Below are 19,312 nucleotides of genomic sequence, written 5' to 3' on the forward strand. Positions count from 1 at the left end.
GTACTTGCTAGCAAGGAGGAGAAGGAATTATCATACCTCACTTGAGTTCTTCCTCCAACAATCACCCATGCGTCATGACCTTTGCCCACCCTACCATTCTCCTATGCTCGCTGAACTACGGCGCGACGAACTAGGAAAAGGGTGATGTTAGGTGATACCACACCTTAAATGCTTCCACGATACCAACTTTGAAGAATCAATTTTAAATGTGTCAAAGAATTCTGGTATTTTGTGAATTTTCAGGTATGTGTCTACAACCCCTTAAAAATCAGATCCAAATTCAAAATACACGCTGAGAAACAAAAGTGACAAATCTAACATGAATAGTGTCACAAAATGACAACAGCAAATTGACACTATTCACCATCCGGATTTGTCTTTTTGTTTCTCAATGTGTATTTCGAATTTGAACCTGAAATTTTGAAGGGTTGTAGATACATTCCTTGTGAAAAAAATTAGAATTTTTTGAAACATTTTAAATTGATTTTTTTGAAAGGCTAGCATGGAAGCATGTAAGAGTTGGCATCACTGGACATTCTCTCGTGCAACTTGGGTTGTGTATCGTGAGCTGGTCAGGCTGAACCATGTCAGCCCATGCCATGTGCCGTGTCGGACACGCATCGCATGAATGCGCCTCCGAACTGGAGACTGATTCGACTCGCCACTTAGGAATGACGGTGGTACACACTTGAAAAATGAGTTTTTTTAATGGGGTGTTTTCGAGGAATTTTTAAACAAGGCAAATAATGTCACAAACTGCATTTTAGGGAGTATAAAGGGTGAAATTCACTCTTTAAAAAATAAACAAATCCATGCAGATCATTTCTAGGCATATTAGGCATAAAAATACACAACATTCTCACGCGAAAGAAAACAAATTCCTTGGCATATTATTCGACATCAAATGTACCACATTCCCATGCCAAAGAAAACAAATCCCTTGGCATGGTGCTCCATTTATTGGGCAATGGGATTGGACGCCATGGAGCGATCGTTTTCCACCGGAGAATATGGGCCATAATTTATGGCAGAATTGATCAGCCCCCAACTGAATTCCGACCGTCGGTAGTCATGATCAACACCCTGCCTTCGAACCGATGCATTTACCAGCCATGACGCCACAACCGCAGTACCACTACCACTTGATATCTTCTGCAGTGATGCCGATGTGTGTATCCATCACGAAAAATGACGCCGGGGACTCAGGATCACGCCATGTGTAGCGCAACTGTGCAAAGCATATTGTCGCCGCGTACTTAACTTCAGAACCTGCTGGACGGGCCGCAAATCCGCCTCCTAATTTTGATTTGACAAATACCTGTACCGCGTGAACGCTCGTCCAGGACCATGCCCATGACTTTGCCCGGCTGGAAAACAATGTGGGGAGAAGAAAAGTCACACGGTTAAGCTGACCGAGCTTGATTTCAAGCAGTACTTTGGCAATGGCGTGGTATGGGCCTCCATTACTTTAAGATAATAATGCGAGTGAGACCTTTAAAATTTTCTGTATAATGCTTCCTTCGTTCAGAAATATTAAGCGTATTTATTTTGACTACCAAGTTCAGTGTATTCCCTCCTCCTTGTTTTTAGAAAAAGTTCCATGTTACTTCCTCCGTCTCATAATATAAGACGTTTTGCACTTATATTGTGGAAAGGAGGGAATAGCTTTTAAGACCATGAACTCAACGAGAACAACTGCTTCATTTTCTCCATGTTGATACGACTTCTAGTTTAGGACAAAATGCGGTACCTGATATTTATCGACTTGGCGGATTTTGTTCGATCATCTGCCGTACGCGCCTTCGAGAATTGTTGACAATTAAATTGCTCCACAACAGAACTCTTTTTTGTCCATTTTTAGGCGCCCCTCCTGCGTCTATTGGACTATCATCATATCATACTACAGATGACGTGCCATCATCTAAACAGAAATAGATGACGTGCCATGGCCCGTGGACTAGTGGCGTTTGTCATTGCTGATCTGGACAGAGCAAATGAACCCCAGACGCAGATCCAATCCTGCATCGCTATTTGCAGTATGCTAACACAAATTCCGACAACATCTCAAGATTCCTAAATGACAAGCAATTGGATCCCACGTATTGGTTGAGCATTCCGATGTGTACTGGTTGGGTGGAAAATCTCCCATAGTGGGCATCCTTTTCACCCATGTCTCTATTGCAGCCTCAAAAACAAAAGCAATGGTAAATTAGAAGTCATTTTTTTTCGCTTGAGAGAGTAGGGATGCTTGATCATTTACCTCAACTTGTATAGGAAGGAGGGGCTGTGAAAACATAACCAGCTTTTTTCTGGAAGAATGAGCTCGGGTGCAAAAACTCCACGTCCGATCAGCATGGAGTAATTTTTTCCTTCTCCTTTTCTTCATCTTCCCAAATCACTATGTGGCGGTATTACTTTAGGCTCCTTTTCTCCATCTCCATGCTTCCTTTTGCAAGTTCTAATCAATCATTAGATGCACAAGTCATAGTGATTCCAACTGCAGCACACTTGGAAGCAAGCAAGAATTCTGCAGAGTTATCAAGGTAAGTCATATAACGGAAATTGGTCTTCTCAGGGCATAAGGAAATACGTTTTCAAGGCCATTTCATGGATGTTAAATTACAGCCAACAATATTCTTTTTTTGAATGGAATATGCTAAATCATTCCTTTGCATGCATGCTGTATAAGCACCAAATAGCTAGAGGCCAAATATGCCATACAAGTCCACATCAATTCATACAACTCCAATCAATTTGTCCTTTTGTTTTGCACCGTAAGTTCTATCAATTGCAAGGACTAAAAAACAGTAGCTTTGGTTACTTCCATTTGGAGGATCTGCGTTGTATGGTTCAAAAGTCCAAACCTTGGCACCTTTTGTCTTAACTGCTGAAACCGTCGCTCCTGCATAGCCAAGTGAGCCCAACAGAAAAGATAAAAGGAGGGATACATCAATACACCACCTTGGTTTTCTATACATGGATGAATTTTTCGCCTCTACTATTGCTTACCATAGGTTTTCTACACATGAGCTTGATGGCCTCACAGAGCCGCAATATGAAGTAAGAGTAAATTACTCAGCGCACGAGAAGGATAAAGGCCAGAACGGCCGAGGACAAGAATATGGTTTCTCCGTAGCAAAACGACAATACGCAAACTTGGTGGTCTATATTTCAGAATGTTATCCGTTTAGATCTTTTGGACAGCTTCATTCCCTTCAAAAGGGAAAACAACAAGCATAGGGCTGATAGAAACATTGTGATTTGCATACTTGGCTCTAATGCACAGGTTTAAGAGGCACTGCCAATGCCAACTAATAATTCTGCCAGCAAACAGCTATAGGAGGACTTGATTTACTAGTCAAGGCAGTAAGTCCACGAGCAACCACAGTTTTTTTTTTTTACTTCCCTAAGAAATACCGCGGATCTAGAAGATCAACCTAACGGTATTTTGACATCTCCTAATAGTGCTGAACTCTGATATACTCCCTTCATATGCACAACAGCTTCCAGAGCCGATATCGTGACACACAACATGAGCGTGCATGCTTATCAAGAATGAAATAGATGAACTCCCGATAAGAACTTCCGTAACAGACACAAAAGAATCATAACAAGAGAGAAGATTTGGCGAAGCTGGCTGCCAATCCCTTCAAGACAACCACAACAGATTTGTCATCCTGCAATTAATCCTCACCCGTATGCAACATACACAAACGGTTAAATAAAACCTGTAAGTTGTAACAACGCAACACTTAAAAACTATAGTTGCAGGTAACAAAGCTGCAAGGAACAAGGAACACATACAGAACAAAATAGATTGCTAAAAACAAAAACAAAAAGCAGAAATGAATTCTGCATCAGCTTTGCATCGTGTATGCAACCCTGGTGGTGAAAGGGCACTGGAACAATCCAAGATAGCGCGTCCGACAAGCCTCTTTAAGGGCCTCTTTGATCATAGGATTTTTTTGAGGATTTGAATCGTCAGGAATTTTTTCCTGTGCAGGTTGTTTGATTCATTGGTTTGTATCATTTCTTTCCTAACGAATATTACACTAGATTTCATATGGAAATTTCCATTGACCCTGACCTCTTGGAAAGATTTTGTTTTCGTTTTTCCTGTGGTGCCAATTCAATCTTCTAGGATTCAGGTGGGTATGACTTTGCAATCCTATATTTTTCTTATTAATGCCTTTCTGAAATCCTGTGCATCAAAGAGGCCCTAAAGGATAGCGAGTAGCAAGCTTTGTTGTTGTTGGGAGTCTGGCCTTGTGCCTTGCCAGCTGCCACTTGCATCCTTACAAGGCTAGCACCAGGAGAAAGACGGTCCGGCAAGCCTTTGATCCTCTGCTTCCGTTGTCCCCCAGCTCCCTCTGTACACCTAGATCGCTAAACTACGCAGAGAGAGAAAGCGGAGCATGAATTACTTCCAACTCTTACGTAACAAAATATAAGAAGTTTTTTGTGCCCTATGCAAAACCAAGAAACGTCTTACATTTTGGTACAGAGGTTGTATGCAAACATCACAACGAAAATAGATAAATGTTGCTGCACCATTGGAAAACCCCTAAACAGAAAAAGGCCCAATTGATAATGTCATTTGTCATCCACGATTTATTTCCCAGATTGGCAATTTATAAGGGGAAGGGGAAAATGAACTAAAACAAGTTGAAATCATTGATGCGAAAATTCCGAAACACCCTCTGCAGCAACAGATCAAGCTCTGCTTCGGAGAACAGGGTGGCATTTGGTTAGAGGGATATGATGGGACAGGAGCTAGAAACATTATTCACATTCTTACACAAAAGATATATTGAAAAACTGACACCATTTCACCCCCATCGATGGAACCGACGCAATCACAAAATGATTACTGTGCCATCGTTTACAAACAGAGGAATTTGGACAGAGGTACTGTAAAATAGTAAAGTTTATGGTTGACTTCTGATGTTCATTTGTCAACAGGGGGCTCTTCAAGCCACTTGGCGCGAAACCCGGTTCCCTTGCAATCAGCGCAACGTGAAAAGCCCTGGAATCAAATGAATATGTAATGTGTGCTACAATAATATAACATACTACTACCATCTAGTCAGGTAAAATTTTGTATCAATATAAAACATGTTACTGTTTTTTTCACATGAAATAGTCATGACATCAAACGCAAATGCAGGATTTGATCATGTACCACACAGTACAATTTATAGACTTGTAGTTACACTACCTTTCCAGAGCAAATCACACATCTTGTATTCTTCGAGGGTACTTCACACAACATATTGTTGCCAAGGATAAAGAAGCCTGTGCCTGCACACCACCTGCACTCCACATCGCCAGTGGATTGACAAGATGAACAAGAAGTCGGACTTGGTTGCTGCATATCACCACAACATGAATGTAAGATTACAGCAAAAGGGTAATGTTGTAAGAAGAATGAAAAATTCTGTAACCGTGCTGCCGTTCGACTTTGTTTTCCTATTACCAGAATCACAAGATGGAACTACAAGAAACCATAACACTTATCAGGTTGCCTTTTATGCAAGACAAATGCAAGTAAACAACCATATATTTCTTCTAAAGCATATTAAAACAATGTACAAACCTACATCATATACCCGTTCAAAAGAACCTAAATCATACATTGTTCCCTAGTTACAGTTTTAGAGAAGATGTGGACAAACTGTGGCACTCCCGTTTCCTGGTCCATCATGTCCAAACTAGATCGTTGTCCATTATATTAACAGAATCTGCAAGCATGTACTTTGAGAAGGATTCCTGTTAGAATACATGATTCAAGATGGACCAGCGCCAATAAGCCTACCACTACATTACCGCCCTCTGCGAAACTATGAGAGTTAGCAGTTAGTACCTCTTTGGTTACTACATGGATAACTATTTGCAACTACTCATACAGAATCAAGCTGTTCAAAGCTCACACAAAGTACATACTACATACACATTTGGTGATTGTGTGAAATAGTTCGGTTTTCTAGAATCACTACTATGTCTGATACATGCACTCCACAATTCTGAGAGCTAGGGCCAACAGTGTCTGCAAACACTTCATTCACCTTAACAAACAAACCTAACAATGGATCCCAAGTTCCCAAACTAACATGTTTGAAGCAGATCAATATCTGAACTTTCCCAGAAAGTGTGTACAAGTAAACATGCACTTGTCAAAACTTTCTTAGAAATAAGTCCTATTGAACTTATTACTGCGGTATTTATTAGTTGCAGAGGTGCAGTAAGCTTAATTGAACCAATGATTCCAAATACACAGTTCACCAGCCAACACCATCAATAAAATATATGAATCCTGAACTCTTGCGCCAAACGAATTTATCGGAAAACCTAACCAAGTTTTCCAAAAGGAGTATCTAATTCAGTACGTTCACGCGAGAAATTCCCAAGCCTTCTGTTTAAGTTATTAATCTACCCTTAGCATTAATGAATGACAGGTGCTCTAGAATTAGTGCACAGAGCCGTTAGGACAGCCCAGTGCATGTAGCTCCCGCTTGGGCAGGGTCCAGAGAAAGGTCCAACCACTTTGGGTCTTTTGTACGCAGCCTTTCCCTGCATTTCTGCAAGAGGCTATTTGCAGGACTCGAACCGTTCAAAAGAAAATTTAAAATCCATTAAAAAAAAGAATTAGTTCACAGAACAGTGAGAAAAGATATAAGCACTCCTCTATAGTTGTATTCCTGGAACATCCGCCTTTTATTTCAGAAGGATTCCTGGTAGAATACATGATTCAAAATGGAACAACCGCAATAAGCCTACCACTACACTACCGCCCTATGCAGAACTACACGACTGATCAATTAGTACCTCTTTACGACATGGATAACTAGTTGTAACTAGCAATGCAGAATCAAGCTGTTCAAAGCTCACATAAAGTACATACACATTTGGTGATTGTGTGGAACAGCTCATTCTAACAGAATCACTACTACGTCTGATGCATGCACTCCAAAATGCTGACAGCTCTAGGGGCAACAGTGTCTGCAAGCACTTCATTCACCTCAACAAACAAAACTAGCAAGGGATCCCAAGTTCCCAAACTAACGTGTTTGAAGCAGATCAACATCTGAGAACTTTCCCACAAAGTGTATACTATTGAGTAAATAGGCAATTTTTCGACTAATTTAATCCATAGATAAATCACTAGCATGGCATTGACAGAATTATTGACATACTGATTCTGAACTAGACAAGCACGTACTATGCAAACAGTAGACACATCTACACATAATGCTAGTACTGCTAAAACGAAAATAAACAGGAGCGGGATAAACGTGTTATACCCTCCAGTAGGCCAGGCAGAAGCCGCGGCGGCGGTGGCAGCCGCGGCGTCGTCAGCTGCCTTCTTGTCGGCCTCGAGCTTCTCGGCGGTGAGACGGTCGGCTTCGGTCTGAGACATGGTGTTGACGAAGACAACGCGGACGTAGAGGAAGTAGCGGATTGGAGGCGAGCAGTCACGTGGTCGCTTCCCAAAAACCTATTTGCCCCTCTCCTGTACAGGATCCGGAGAGGCGGGGTTTCGGAGACCTGCTCTCCCGTCGACCGTGTACGCGGCGGACGGGATGGAGTCATCGGCGGCAGCAGCAGCAAAGGAACGTCAGTGGGCGTAGCGCGTGGAGCAGATGTGATCTGTTCGTGGCGGCTAGGGTTAGGAGACACCTCACACTTATATAGGCGCAACCACGTGGAGAGACGTGGGCTCGACCCACGTCCGAGTCCGTGACAGCCCACGATCCAACGTCTCAAATCGTGGCCCAACTGTCAGAAAACTCCCCATTACTGACTAGCAAAAATAAGCGCATAGGTGTGAGCTCGGCTCGGCTCATTCCCGCAACCCGCGGCGCGTCGTGATGAGGCGTGGTGTGGCGAGGCGAGCGGCGGAGGAGGAGTGCGCGAGGGCCTCTTCTCTTCTCAAGCTCCAATAGCATGTGGAAGAGAAACCCTTATAAGGAGGTCCAACTCCTCTCCATCTTCAGGGGTGGACCAAACTTCCCACACTAAACCCACATGGGCCCTTACAGATTTTTAGAAATTGTTAGATGGGCCCTAGGCATAAATTACTGCTCCCGAATATTCAACGGACCGATTAATTTCTTATAACGTACTCTATTTTTCTTTGCCAAATAAGCCAGCAAATGTCGACGTTTTCCCAAGTCTTCGTAGACCTCTTTCCGATGAAAATTCTTTTTTGTGTAATTCCAAATATAGCCTAGGGCCCATCTAACAATTTCTGAAAATCTCTAAGGGCCCATGTGGGTTTAGTGGCACTAGGTGTAGTGGGAAGTTTGGTCCCACCCCAGAAGATGGAGAGGAGTTGGACCTCCTTTTAATGGTTTCTCTTCCACATGCTATTGGAGCTTGAGAAGAGAAGAGGCCCTCGCGCACTCCTCCGTCAATCGCCTCGCCACGCCACGCCTTGTCACAACGCGCCGCGGGTTGCGGGATGAGCCGAGCCGAGCTCACACCTATGCGCCTATTTTTGACAGTCGGTAATGGAGAGTTTTCTGATAGCTGGGCCACGATTTGAGACGTCGGATCGTGGGCTGTCACGGACTCGGACGTGGGTCGAGCCCACGTCTCTCCACGCGGCTGCGCCTATATAAGTGTGAGGTGTCTCCTAACCCTAGCCGCCACGAACAGATCACATCTGCTCCACGCTATACGCCCACCGTCGTTCCTTTGTTGCCGCTGCCGCCGGTGACTCCATCCCGTCCGCCGCGTACACGGTCGACGGGAGAGCAGGTCTCTGAAACCCCGCCTCTCCGGATCCTGTATGGGAGAGGGGCGAATAGGTTTTTGGGAAGCGACCACGCGACTGCTCGCCTCCGATCCGCTACTTCCTCTACGTCCGCGTCGTCTTCGTCAACACCATGTCTCAGACCGAAGCCGACCGTCTCGCCGCCGAGAAGCTCGAGACCGACAAGAAGGCAGCTGACGACGCCGCGGCCGCGGCTTCTGCCTGGCCTACTGGAGGGTATAACACGTTTATCCCGCTCATGTTTATTTTCGTATTAGCAGTACTAGCATTATGTGTAGATGTGTCTACTGTTTGCATAGTACGTGCTTGTCTAGATCAGAATCAGAATGTCGTTAATTCTTTCAATGCCATGCTAGTGATTTATCTATGGATTAAATTAGTCGAAAAATTGCCTATTTACTCAACATATACAAGTACACAGGCACTTGTCAAAACTTTGTTAGAAATAAGTCCTAGTATTGCACTTATTACTGCGGTATTTAATAAGTACTCCCTCCGTAAACTAATATAAGAGCGTTTAGAATACTAAAGTAGTGATCTAAACGCTCTTATATAAGTTTACAGAGGGAGTAGTTGCAGAGGTGCAGCAAGCTCAACTGAACCAATGTTTCCAAATACAGAGTTCGCCATTCAACACCATCAACAGACTATATGAATCCTGGAATCTTGCGCCACTGAATTTATCAGACAACCAACAAAGTTTTCCAAAAGGAGTGTTTAATTGAGCAGATTCGCGCGAGAAATTCGCCACAATTTGCCTATTTCAGTTAAGGCATTGATAAGCAAGCATCAACGCGGAGAGAAAATTGGAGCAGCGATTCAGGCGCGCACCTTGGAGATGAGCCAGGCGCGGTCCATGCGCTTGGCGAAGTCGGAGGAACTGCCGGGCGAGTCGACGGTGGAGGCCATAGGAGCGGCCAGCCGGTGCCCTAGCCGCCTGGGGGTGGGCGAGACGAGCTTCCGGAAGCTCCCGGAAGGCGGCGGAGGGCTACGGGCGTGGGCGGAGGAGAGGAAGGCAGCCGCGCAGGCGCCGCAGGCGATCGCCGGCATCGGAAGTGGCTTCGAATCGTCGGAGAGGGAGAGGGGTTGAGACGCGAGAGAGCAGAGGCTGCTGCGGCCGTGGTCTTCCTGCAAGCCACGCGCGTTGTCACCGGTGTGAAGGTGCGCTGCTCGGCCGCTGACAGGTGGGACAGACCACCGTCGGGCCAATCGCGGGTCGCTTCTGGCTGCGGTGCTGAGTTTTTCTTTTCTGTGAATATTGACCTCGAAGAAAATAAGAAGTTGCAAATTTTTCTAAGAGTAAAATGCATCATAGGTCCTAAAACTCCGGTAGGCGTGTCAGTTTAGTCTTATAACTTTACAACTGCAGTTTTTGTTCAAGAACTATTGAAGGTGTATCAGTTTAGTCATATAACTTTAAAAAGTGCAGTTTTGAATCCCAAAACTATTGAAGGTGTGTCAGTTCAGTCTTATAAATTCGAAAATGCAATTTTGAATCGCAAAACTAATTAAGTTTGTTCATCTCAAGTCCTAAGCTAGCATGTCCAGCATCTATGCTGCATTTTTGTTTTCAAATGAGCCCTTTATATGTGTTTACTTCCCAAAAGTGGTTTATACGCTTCCATAGCACAGTGTGTGTTGCAACCTGCACGCCCAACACCCTGCATGACCATGAGCTACAGGGCAGCCTCGCTGAAAGGTTTGGCGCGGCCGCCGAGGAGACCCCGATCCAGTCAGCATGGAGGATGACATCCCTCTCCCTCGACGACGCGGCCGCCGGGGAGACCCCAAGCCAATCGGGATGGAAGACGCCATACCACCTCTCTCTCTCATGACATTGTCTTTACCCCTACACTCTCCCTCAGAGCTCGTCGTGCAGGTTGTTGCTTGGCACGAGCATGACAACAAGTGGGGAATTGTTGCTGCTGCCGGACGATGCAGAGGAGTGCGCGGAAACCGCGAAGCTGACGCAAAGGTCGGTGAGAATGACGCAACCCCAATAGCAGCCACAGGTGGGTAGCAATTGGACGTTGTGTGACGTGTCATTCTGCTACTACAAGTGAGGCTGAGATGACCGGTCTACTCTCCTCGCTGGAACTCAAGCCATCATGCCACCGCTGGCCTGCAGATTCAAAGTTATAAAACTAAACTGGCACACCTCCAATAGCATTAGGATCTAAAACTCCAGTTTTGAAGTTATAGGACTGACACACCTCCAATAGTTTTAGGACCAAAAAGTGCAGTTTCAAAGTTATAGGACTAAGCTGACATACCTGGGATAGTTTTAGGATTTATGATGCATTCTACGCTTTTCCTAATTTGCCACCTGACGAAGAGAATGTTTTTCTTTTCTGCTATGAAGAGACAATTTGACCCTAGAATTTGAATATCAAATTTGATAAGAAAAAAATTATCCTAATGCATATAACCAAAGGCATAAAAGTAATTGTGCCCTAGGAAATAGCGCATGCCAATTCCTATTCGACGCTTTATGTGCCAGTTAATAGCCAGATCGAGTATTTGGCCGGCCCAATATAGTATTTTATCCATACCGATTTTGGGAAGGTTCTAGAACCTTCCCTATACCCGTTTTTTATTTTCCTTTTGATTTTTTCTTTATTTTCCTTTTCCTTTCTATTTTTCTTTTATGTTTATTTTACTTTTTTTATTTTTCCCTTTTCCCTTTTCTCTTCCTTTTTCTTTTTAACTTTTCTTTTTCTTTCCTTTTCTTTTTCTGCGAACACCCTTAAAGTTTACGAACATTTTATGAATTCATGAATATTTTTGTAAATTCATGAATATTTTATAAAATCATGACATTTTTAAAATTCGTCAACATTTTTTTGTGAATTTTCTTTTCAAATTCACAAGTATTTTTGTGTTCATCGAACCCCAAAAAATGTTCATCGAATTCATTTGTTGTTCATTGGGATTTGAAAAATTGTTCATCAAATTCAAAATTTGTTCATCGAATTAATTTTTTTCACTAAATTCGAATTTGTTTTCATCATTTTCAAAAAATGTTCATCTAATTCGAAATTTCTTCACTGATTTCTACAAATGTTCATCTAATTCAAAATTTGTCCGATAATCATCAAAATTTCAAATTTTCTTCATCAAAACTAAAAATTGCTTATTTTTTCAATTTTGAACATTTTCAAATTTACGGATATTTGTTGAAATTATGTACATTTTGGTGTACGTGAACATGTTTTTGAAACAACGAACATTTTTTGAATTTTAGGGAACATTTTAGTTTTTGACAAACATTTTTTGAAATTCATGAACATTATTCGAATTCAAGGACACTTTTGGCTCCATGAACTTTTTCGGAATGCGCATTTTTTTTGAATTTTGAATTTTTTTCAAAAACTCGAATTATTTAAAGAAGAAAAAGAAAAACGGAGAAAAAGCAAAAACAAAAAACAAAATTAAAAAGTTGGCGCTCCTGCCCCGCTCATGGGCCAGTTAAATAGGGGCGCGCGGGAGGGAGGGGGTGCGCGCTGCTAGTTCGCCAGCACCTCACGCACCCAGTAGGAGCTCCCCTGGAATCACTAATTGCGGAGTACTCATTGCAAAGATCACTTCCACCTCCTCAGGTTGTGACAAGTGGTGCAACGCGCCACTTGTGGGAAACTGGGAGTTTTCCCTTTTTTCGTAGATTCGTTTATTCAAAACATTTTATCTCTTAAACCGTGCATCCAAATCTCGAACCGTTTTCACTGTTGGATTCCTTGCGTCAAGAACTTCAAAACAAGATCCCATGTTAATAGATTTTTACGAACTTTTTTTTTAAAATCAAACCGGGAGCACGGTTTTTTCCTTTTCGAAAGAGGCACGGTCATGCCTCTCCAGGGAGCAAAACCGTGCCTCACGCGGAAGAAAAAAAAAGCAGAAAACGTGTTTTTTTCGTTTCCAAGAGGCACGGTCGTGCCTCTCGCGGAAGTAAAACTGTGCTTCTTGTGGTAGAAAAAAAACAGAAAATACGTTTTTTTTCCTTTCCGAGGCCGTGCCTCTCGCGAAAGCACACAACTGTGCCTCTCGCGGAAGCAAAATCGTGCCTCTCACGAAAGAAAGAAAAAATAAAATGCATTTTTTTTGTTTTTCGAGAGGCATGGTTTGTGCCTCTCGCAAAAGCAAAACTATGCCTCTCGCGGAATAAAAAACGCATTTTACCGTTAAAAAAGTTCTTTTTTGAAAAAGTAAAATTGACCCAAAAGTTAAGGAAGACCGGTGAAAACCAAAAAGTCAAAAAAAATCAGGAAAACCTGTTTAAAAGCCGAAAATGTGTGCGAAAAAATAAAAAATAAAATCCGGAAGAAGCGCTCAGAGCGCGACACCTGATGGCGGCCGAGAGCACGCTCTCAGCCCACTCGCAAGCGATCGTTGCGAGACTCCTGAAGGAGCACTTGTCAACTAATTGCTCTGGAGCTCCCCACACCCCAAAATAACGCTGAACCATTATGACTTTTGCATAGTTTCTGGCTGGTTTTGGGAAGCTCATAAGCTTCCAGCCGGTATTTCATTTGTTTAGCTTTTTTTCCTTTTTCTTTTTCTTTTTCTTTTTCTGTTTTCTATATTTCGTTTTTCCTTTTCTTTCTTAATTTGCAAATTTTATAAATTGATGAACTTTACAAAAGTCGCAAACTTTCTTCAAATTCATGATTTTTTTCTAAATTCATGACTATTTCTTGAATTCGTGAAAACAAATTCTTGAAGTTTTTTTTAGTTTTTTCTAAACTTTTTCAAATTCATGATTTTTTACCAAAATTTTGATTTATTTTCAAATTCATGAACTTTTATCAAATTAATGAACTTTTTCTCAAATTTTGCGTGAACTTGTTTTTTGAATTCAAGAGCTTTTTCCGGATTTATGAACATTTTTCGAACTCCTGAACTTTTTTGCAAGACTTAACCTTGAGGAAGTTGATGAGCCCAATTTATGTGATGATTTTAATATTTATTTTGTGCCTACAAGGTAGACTTTGTGGGATTTTATTGCCTTTGCGCACCTCTTTTGTTAGTATGCTCGTCTTGCGTATGGCTCGGTCCAGCCCGAGCGGCTCGTTCGTGCCCTGTTGTATGCGTGGACGCCGGTGCAGTGTGTGTTCTTGCCTGCGTCAATTAGTGCCTGTGCATGCGTGCAGTCTGCATGCTAGCCGCCGGTATGTGCGTGCACTGTGAATGCGTGTGGCCACCGGCAGCGATTTTTCTCAGTGCATGCTAGACGCCGGTGTGGGCGTGCACCATGAAGGTGGGCGCACCGCATGCGCCGATCCAGTGTGCTTGTGCTCGGGGCGGTGGACACTTGGGATGGCAGCATGCTTGGCGTGGTACCGCCTTTTGGAGGAAATAATATTTTATGGAAGAAATCCCAGAATGATAGTGAAGTCGCGTAGTTAATGTGATAATCATCTACCATAAAAGAATGGAGCAAAACAACCAAAGGCGGAGTCCCTGCGGTGCCTCCAGAGCAGAAGAGAGAATAAAGAGAGGACAACTTCCTATTGTGCTTCCTTTTTGTTAGGGTATATTTCTCCCTTAGTAGTTTTGGTGATTGATGACAATGCATTTGCGGATTAATCGTGTGTGTTGAGCATTTCACATAAGCTACCTTGTTGCACAAGACGATTTGAATCCCTCTGGAGATATATAAAGACGGTGTTTTCTTCGTTTCTTTTTCGGTGGACTTGAGTCGTAGGAACACCGTACATTTAAGAGGGGGTCCGCTTCGAAAAGGTTTGGGTGGAATCATCATGTACACTTCCCTTGCACCCTCCTTTCTTTCCCAACAATTGAGCTTGTTCTTCCTTTGTGCTTGAACTTTGTCAGAACATGATAGGCAGTAGTACCGCTCTGCTCAACGGTAGTACCGCTCTAGTGGTACTGTCGCTGAGCAGTGTGGCTCCTACTTCCACCTAATTTCTGGGTTCTGTAAACGGGCGGTAGTAGAGCGGTAGTTTGCCATGGTAGGTACTACGGAGCTAACTGCCTCTCAACTACCGCGGGTTTACCACACACCCATAGGCTAAGCGGAAGTACCTCTGCTAGCCACGGTAGTACCGCTCCAGCAGAACTACCGCTGGCTAGTACCGCGGGAAGTACCGCTTATTTCGTCTGTTCTGGACTGTTCTATCCTTAGGGCAGAAGTAGGGCGGCAGTTCGTGGTGGAAGTACCGCTCCTAGCGGCATTACCGCCCTGCCCACCCCTACTACTGCTGGTATCGGGTATAGCTCCATGTGGTAGTACCGCTCCGGCGGCACTACCGTTCCCCTGACTTGCTCAGGTTAAACTATGCACGGTCTGTGGGAGCATAACGGTTGGATTCCTTCTCCCACTATAAAAAGGAGTCTTCTTTCTCTAAGTTGACTACCTCTTCCTCCCCCAAACTCCATTGTTGCTCACAAGCTCATTCTTGCCCGATCTCTCTCCCTAACCAATCAAACTTGTTGATTCTTTAGGGATTGCTTGAGAAGGCCTAGATCTACACTTTCACCAAGAGAAGTTTGATTCCCCCAACTAATCCCTTACAGATCTTGTTACTCTTGGGTGTTTGAGCACCCTAGACGGTAGAGGTCACCTCGGAGTCACATCCCATTGTGGTGAAGCTTTATGGTGTCGTTGGAGCCTCCAATTCGATTGTGGAGAGAGCCCCAACCTTGTTTGTAAAGGTCTGGTTGCCGCCTTCAAGGGCACCACTAGTGGAATCACGTCATCTCGCATTGTGTGAGGGCGTTAGGAGAATACGGTGGCCCTAGTGGCTTCTTGGGGAGCATTGTGCCTCCACACTGCTCCAACGGAGACATACTTCCTCTCAAAGGGAAGGAACTTCGGTAACACATCCTCGTCTTCACCGTCTCCACTTGTGGTTATCTCTTACCTTTACATTGTGCAAGCTTTACTTGTGTTGTATCCTTTGCTTGCTTGTCTTGCTTGTGTTGCTGCTCACCTAGTTGCATATCTAGACAACCTATTTGTTGCTAACCCTAATTTGCTAAGAAAAGTTAAAAAGTGGTAGTTGCCTATTCACCCCCCTCTAGTCAACCATATCGATCCTTTCAATTGGTATCAGAGCCTCTTCTCGTTATTAAGGGTTTAACCACCCGAAGAGTATGGTTGACACAGAGGAGGAAGTGCCTGAGGCCGTGGAGTTGACTTCGATCACACGAGACGACTTAAATGAAGCTATGGCTTCACTTAAGACGTCTATGACGACCGAGGTCAAGTCCATGCTTAAAGAATTACTTGAGGGGTTGAAAACTTCTCCCGGTCCATTGCTTGTGGTTAATCCCACCGCATCGGAGTCAGTGGCAAATTCCGGTAAGGAGGCGGCTAAAGGTACTCAAACCTCTCCCCCTCAAAACAATAATGGGACATGAACTTATGCCTCGGTTCCCCCTCCACCGGTCTATGGAGGGCCGGTCCCTACACCGCATATTAACCACCTTGGTCCTCCTCCTAATCTTGTTAAGGGTGATTTTGCTAATTGGGTTTTTCGCATCAAGTCTCATTTGAATCACAACTCAACAAATCTTTGGAGAATCATCGAGCAAGGCTTCTACCCGCATGATCAATCGATACAATCACTCTGCTTTGTTCATCCTTCAAGGTGCGCTTCCTCCCGAAGATCTATCTCACTTGCGCCCCTTAACTCGTGCAAAGGATTGTTGGGAACATAACATATCTATGTACAAGGGGATCTCAAGCATCCAACGGTCCAACTTTGAAGTGGTTCTTGATGAGGCCGATGAATTTGTGAAGCTAGAAGAAGAGGATCCTCGTGATCTCTACCGGAGGGTGACAACTCTTGCGGTTGCTATTCAAGATCATGGGAGCAAGGATACGGATGACAATTGGATCAAAGCGCAAGTTTCTCAAAGGCCATCATGCCTTTCAACAAGGCCATGTCCTCCGTGATTCGTCAAAGGCCGGATTTCCACACCTTGTCTTCAAGTGAAGTGTTGGACGAGTTCATTGCCATGAACATCATGAACAAGACCGCCGACAATGCTCTAGCTCGTGTCCGGTCAAACAAAGCCTCTCCCAACCTTGCCTTGAAGGCAAAGGCCATTCCGGAATAAGAAGAGGAGGAAGAAGAAGAGAGTTTCCCCGAAGACACCAAATATGCTTACCACGAGCACATGGCTCTTGCGTCAAGGCAATTTTGGGGGAACAAGAGACACTCAAGGCCCAACTTCTCCAAGAACAACTCAAGTGGGTCAAAGAACAAACAATGAGTGAGGAAGTGCTACAATTGCGGCAATGTGAGTCACTTTGTGGTGGATTGTCCTTATGATAAGAGGGAAGACAACGGTGGCAAACTCATTCGCAAAGACAAAGCCAAGTCCTTCCCAAACAAGAACAACTTGACCAAGAAGATACCTCAAAAGGGCTTGGTGGCATAAGAAGAGTATGCCTCCGGTGATGATGATGAAGATACAAGTGGTGAAGGAATGGTAACGGCAACCGTGGCCACTGCCACCTCTTCCCCTTCCAAGGTGTCTCTCTTCGGTGCCCCCAACGAGAACCTCATCGTCAAGTGCCTTATGGACAAAGGTATCAACAAGGTAACCCCCAACATCAGAACCACCATCATTACTACTCCCTCATTGTTAGATTATGTACATGATAGTGAGGTGATGAATGTTGATCAGAATGAGTTTAAAAAATTCTTGAGTAAGCTCAAGGGTGAACCCAAGAAGCACTTTGTTGCTCTCTTAGAACAACTTGGTGAGGCTAATGATATCATTGAGTCTCATGAGGATACTATCTCCAAGTTGGAAGGACATAGTCGTGATTATGCCGATGAGATTGGATATATTTCCATTGCTCTTGAGGAAGAGCGAGGACTTCGTTTGGCTCTTGAGGAGTCACACAACGTTGTTCTTTCTAAATTGCAAAAAGATCTTGATCATTCTAATGTTCTTTCTCATGTGCTTAAATCTGAGAAAGTTGCACTTGCGATTGATCATGAGAAACTCAAAGAGGAGTTTGATACACTCGACAAGGCTCACAAAGTCTTAAAGAGTGTTCACACTTCCCTCAAGGAGTCTCCTGATCAACTCCAAGTGAAGCTAACCAAGGAGATAGCTACATGTCCTCCTTTCTCTCTAATTGATAATGCAAATGCTACTAACCCTTGTTGTGAGCATGTGCACCTTGTGGAGGAGAATGCCAATTTGAAAGATCAACTAGAGAAAGGCCTTGTGACTTGTATACAAGGCGAGAAGAATCTCCATGACCTGTTGGCAATCAAAAGGAAGTTGTAGCAAAGGAAGGACTTGGGTATGTACCCAAGTCGAAGAAGAAGAAGAAGAAGAAGAAGAAGAAGAAGAAGAACAAGACCAAGCAACCTATCCCAATCAAAGAAGTCTTCGTGAAAGCGGGAGAGGGTGCTCATGAGAATAATAATAATATGGGTATGGGTGTTAATGCCAAGAAGGGCAAGGTGATACGTCTCCAACGTATCTATAATTTTTGATTGCTCCATGCTATATTATCTTCTGTTTTGGACATTATTGGGCTTTATTATACACTTTTATATTATTTTTGGGACTAACCTATTAACCGGAGGCCCAGCCCAGAATTGCTGTTTTTTGCCTATTTCAGAGTTTCGCGGAAAAAGAATATCAAACGGAGTCCAAACGGAATGAAACCTTCGGGAACGTGATTTTCGGAACGAACATGATCCAGAGGACTTGGACCCTACGCCAAGAAAGCTACCAGGAAGCCACGAGGTAGGGGGGCGCGCCTACCCCCCCAGGCGTGCCCTCCACCCTCGTGGGCCCCACGTTGCTCCACCGACGTACTCCTTCCTCCTATATATACCTACGTACCCCCAAACGATCAGATACGGAGCCAAAAACCTAATTCCACCGCCGCAACCTTCTGTACCCGTGAGATCCCATCTTGGGGCCTGTTCCGGAGCTCCGCCGGAGGGGGCATCGATCACGGAGGGCTTCTACATCAACACCATAGCCTCTTCGATGAAGTGTGAGTAGTTTACCTCAGACCTTCAGGTCCATAGTTATTAGCTAGATGGCTTCCTCTCTCTTTTTGGATCTCAATACAATGTTCTCCCCCTCTCTTGTGGAGATCTATTCGATGTAATCTTCTTTTGCGGTGTGTTTGTTGAGACCGATGAATTGTGGGTTTATGATCAAGTTTATCTATGAACAATATTTGAATCTTCTGAATTCTTTTATGTATGATTGGTTATCTTTGCAAGTCTCTTCGAATTATCAGTTTGGTTTGGCCTACTAGATTGATCTTTCTTGCAATGGGAGAAGTGCTTAGCTTTGGGTTCAATCTTGCGGTGTCCTTTCCCAGTGACAGTAGGGGCAGCAAGGTACGTATTGTATTGTTGCCATCGAGGATAACAAGATGGGGTTTATATCATATTGCATGAGTTTATCCCTCTACATCATGTCATCTTGCTTAAAGCGTTACTCTGTTCTTATGAACTTAATACTCTAGATGCATGCTGGATAGCGGTCGATGTGTGGAGTAATAGTAGTAGATGCAGGCAGGAGTCG

The 19,312-nt window shown here is 43.8% G+C and overlaps 1 protein-coding gene across 1 annotated transcript; it reads right to left on the reverse strand.

Moving 5' to 3' along the window:
• Nucleotides 1-4,743: 4,743 nt before the first annotated feature.
• LOC109750664 (uncharacterized) lies at nt 4,744-9,923 on the reverse strand. The gene is made up of 3 exons (XM_020309626.4): nt 9,608-9,923; nt 5,219-5,368; nt 4,744-5,026 (listed from the first exon to the last, which is right to left on the reverse strand). The coding sequence occupies exons 1-3, from the start codon at nt 9,824-9,826 to the stop codon at nt 4,949-4,951; spliced, it is 447 nt and encodes a 148-aa protein (XP_020165215.1). The 5' UTR covers nt 9,827-9,923; the 3' UTR covers nt 4,744-4,948.
• Nucleotides 9,924-19,312: the final 9,389 nt, after the last annotated feature.

The sequence above is a fragment of the Aegilops tauschii genome, chromosome 5, assembly GCF_002575655.3.
Source record: "Aegilops tauschii subsp. strangulata cultivar AL8/78 chromosome 5, Aet v6.0, whole genome shotgun sequence".
Classification (NCBI taxonomy): domain Eukaryota; kingdom Viridiplantae; phylum Streptophyta; class Magnoliopsida; order Poales; family Poaceae; genus Aegilops; species Aegilops tauschii.

Bases quoted from the DNA above. Each gene is read 5' to 3' on its own strand.
- LOC109750664 (XM_020309626.4), bottom strand. From the start codon at position 9,826: ATGCCGGCGATCGCCTGCGGCGCCTGCGCGGCTGCCTTCCTCTCCTCC. The intron at 5,369-9,607 runs GTGCGCGCCTGA...GGTGATATGCAG, and splicing joins GCGCCTGGCTCATCTCCAAG to CAACCAAGTCCGACTTCTTG. The intron at 5,027-5,218 runs GTAGTGTAACTA...ATTTGATTCCAG, and splicing joins GTGTGATTTGCTCTGGAAAG to GGCTTTTCACGTTGCGCTGA.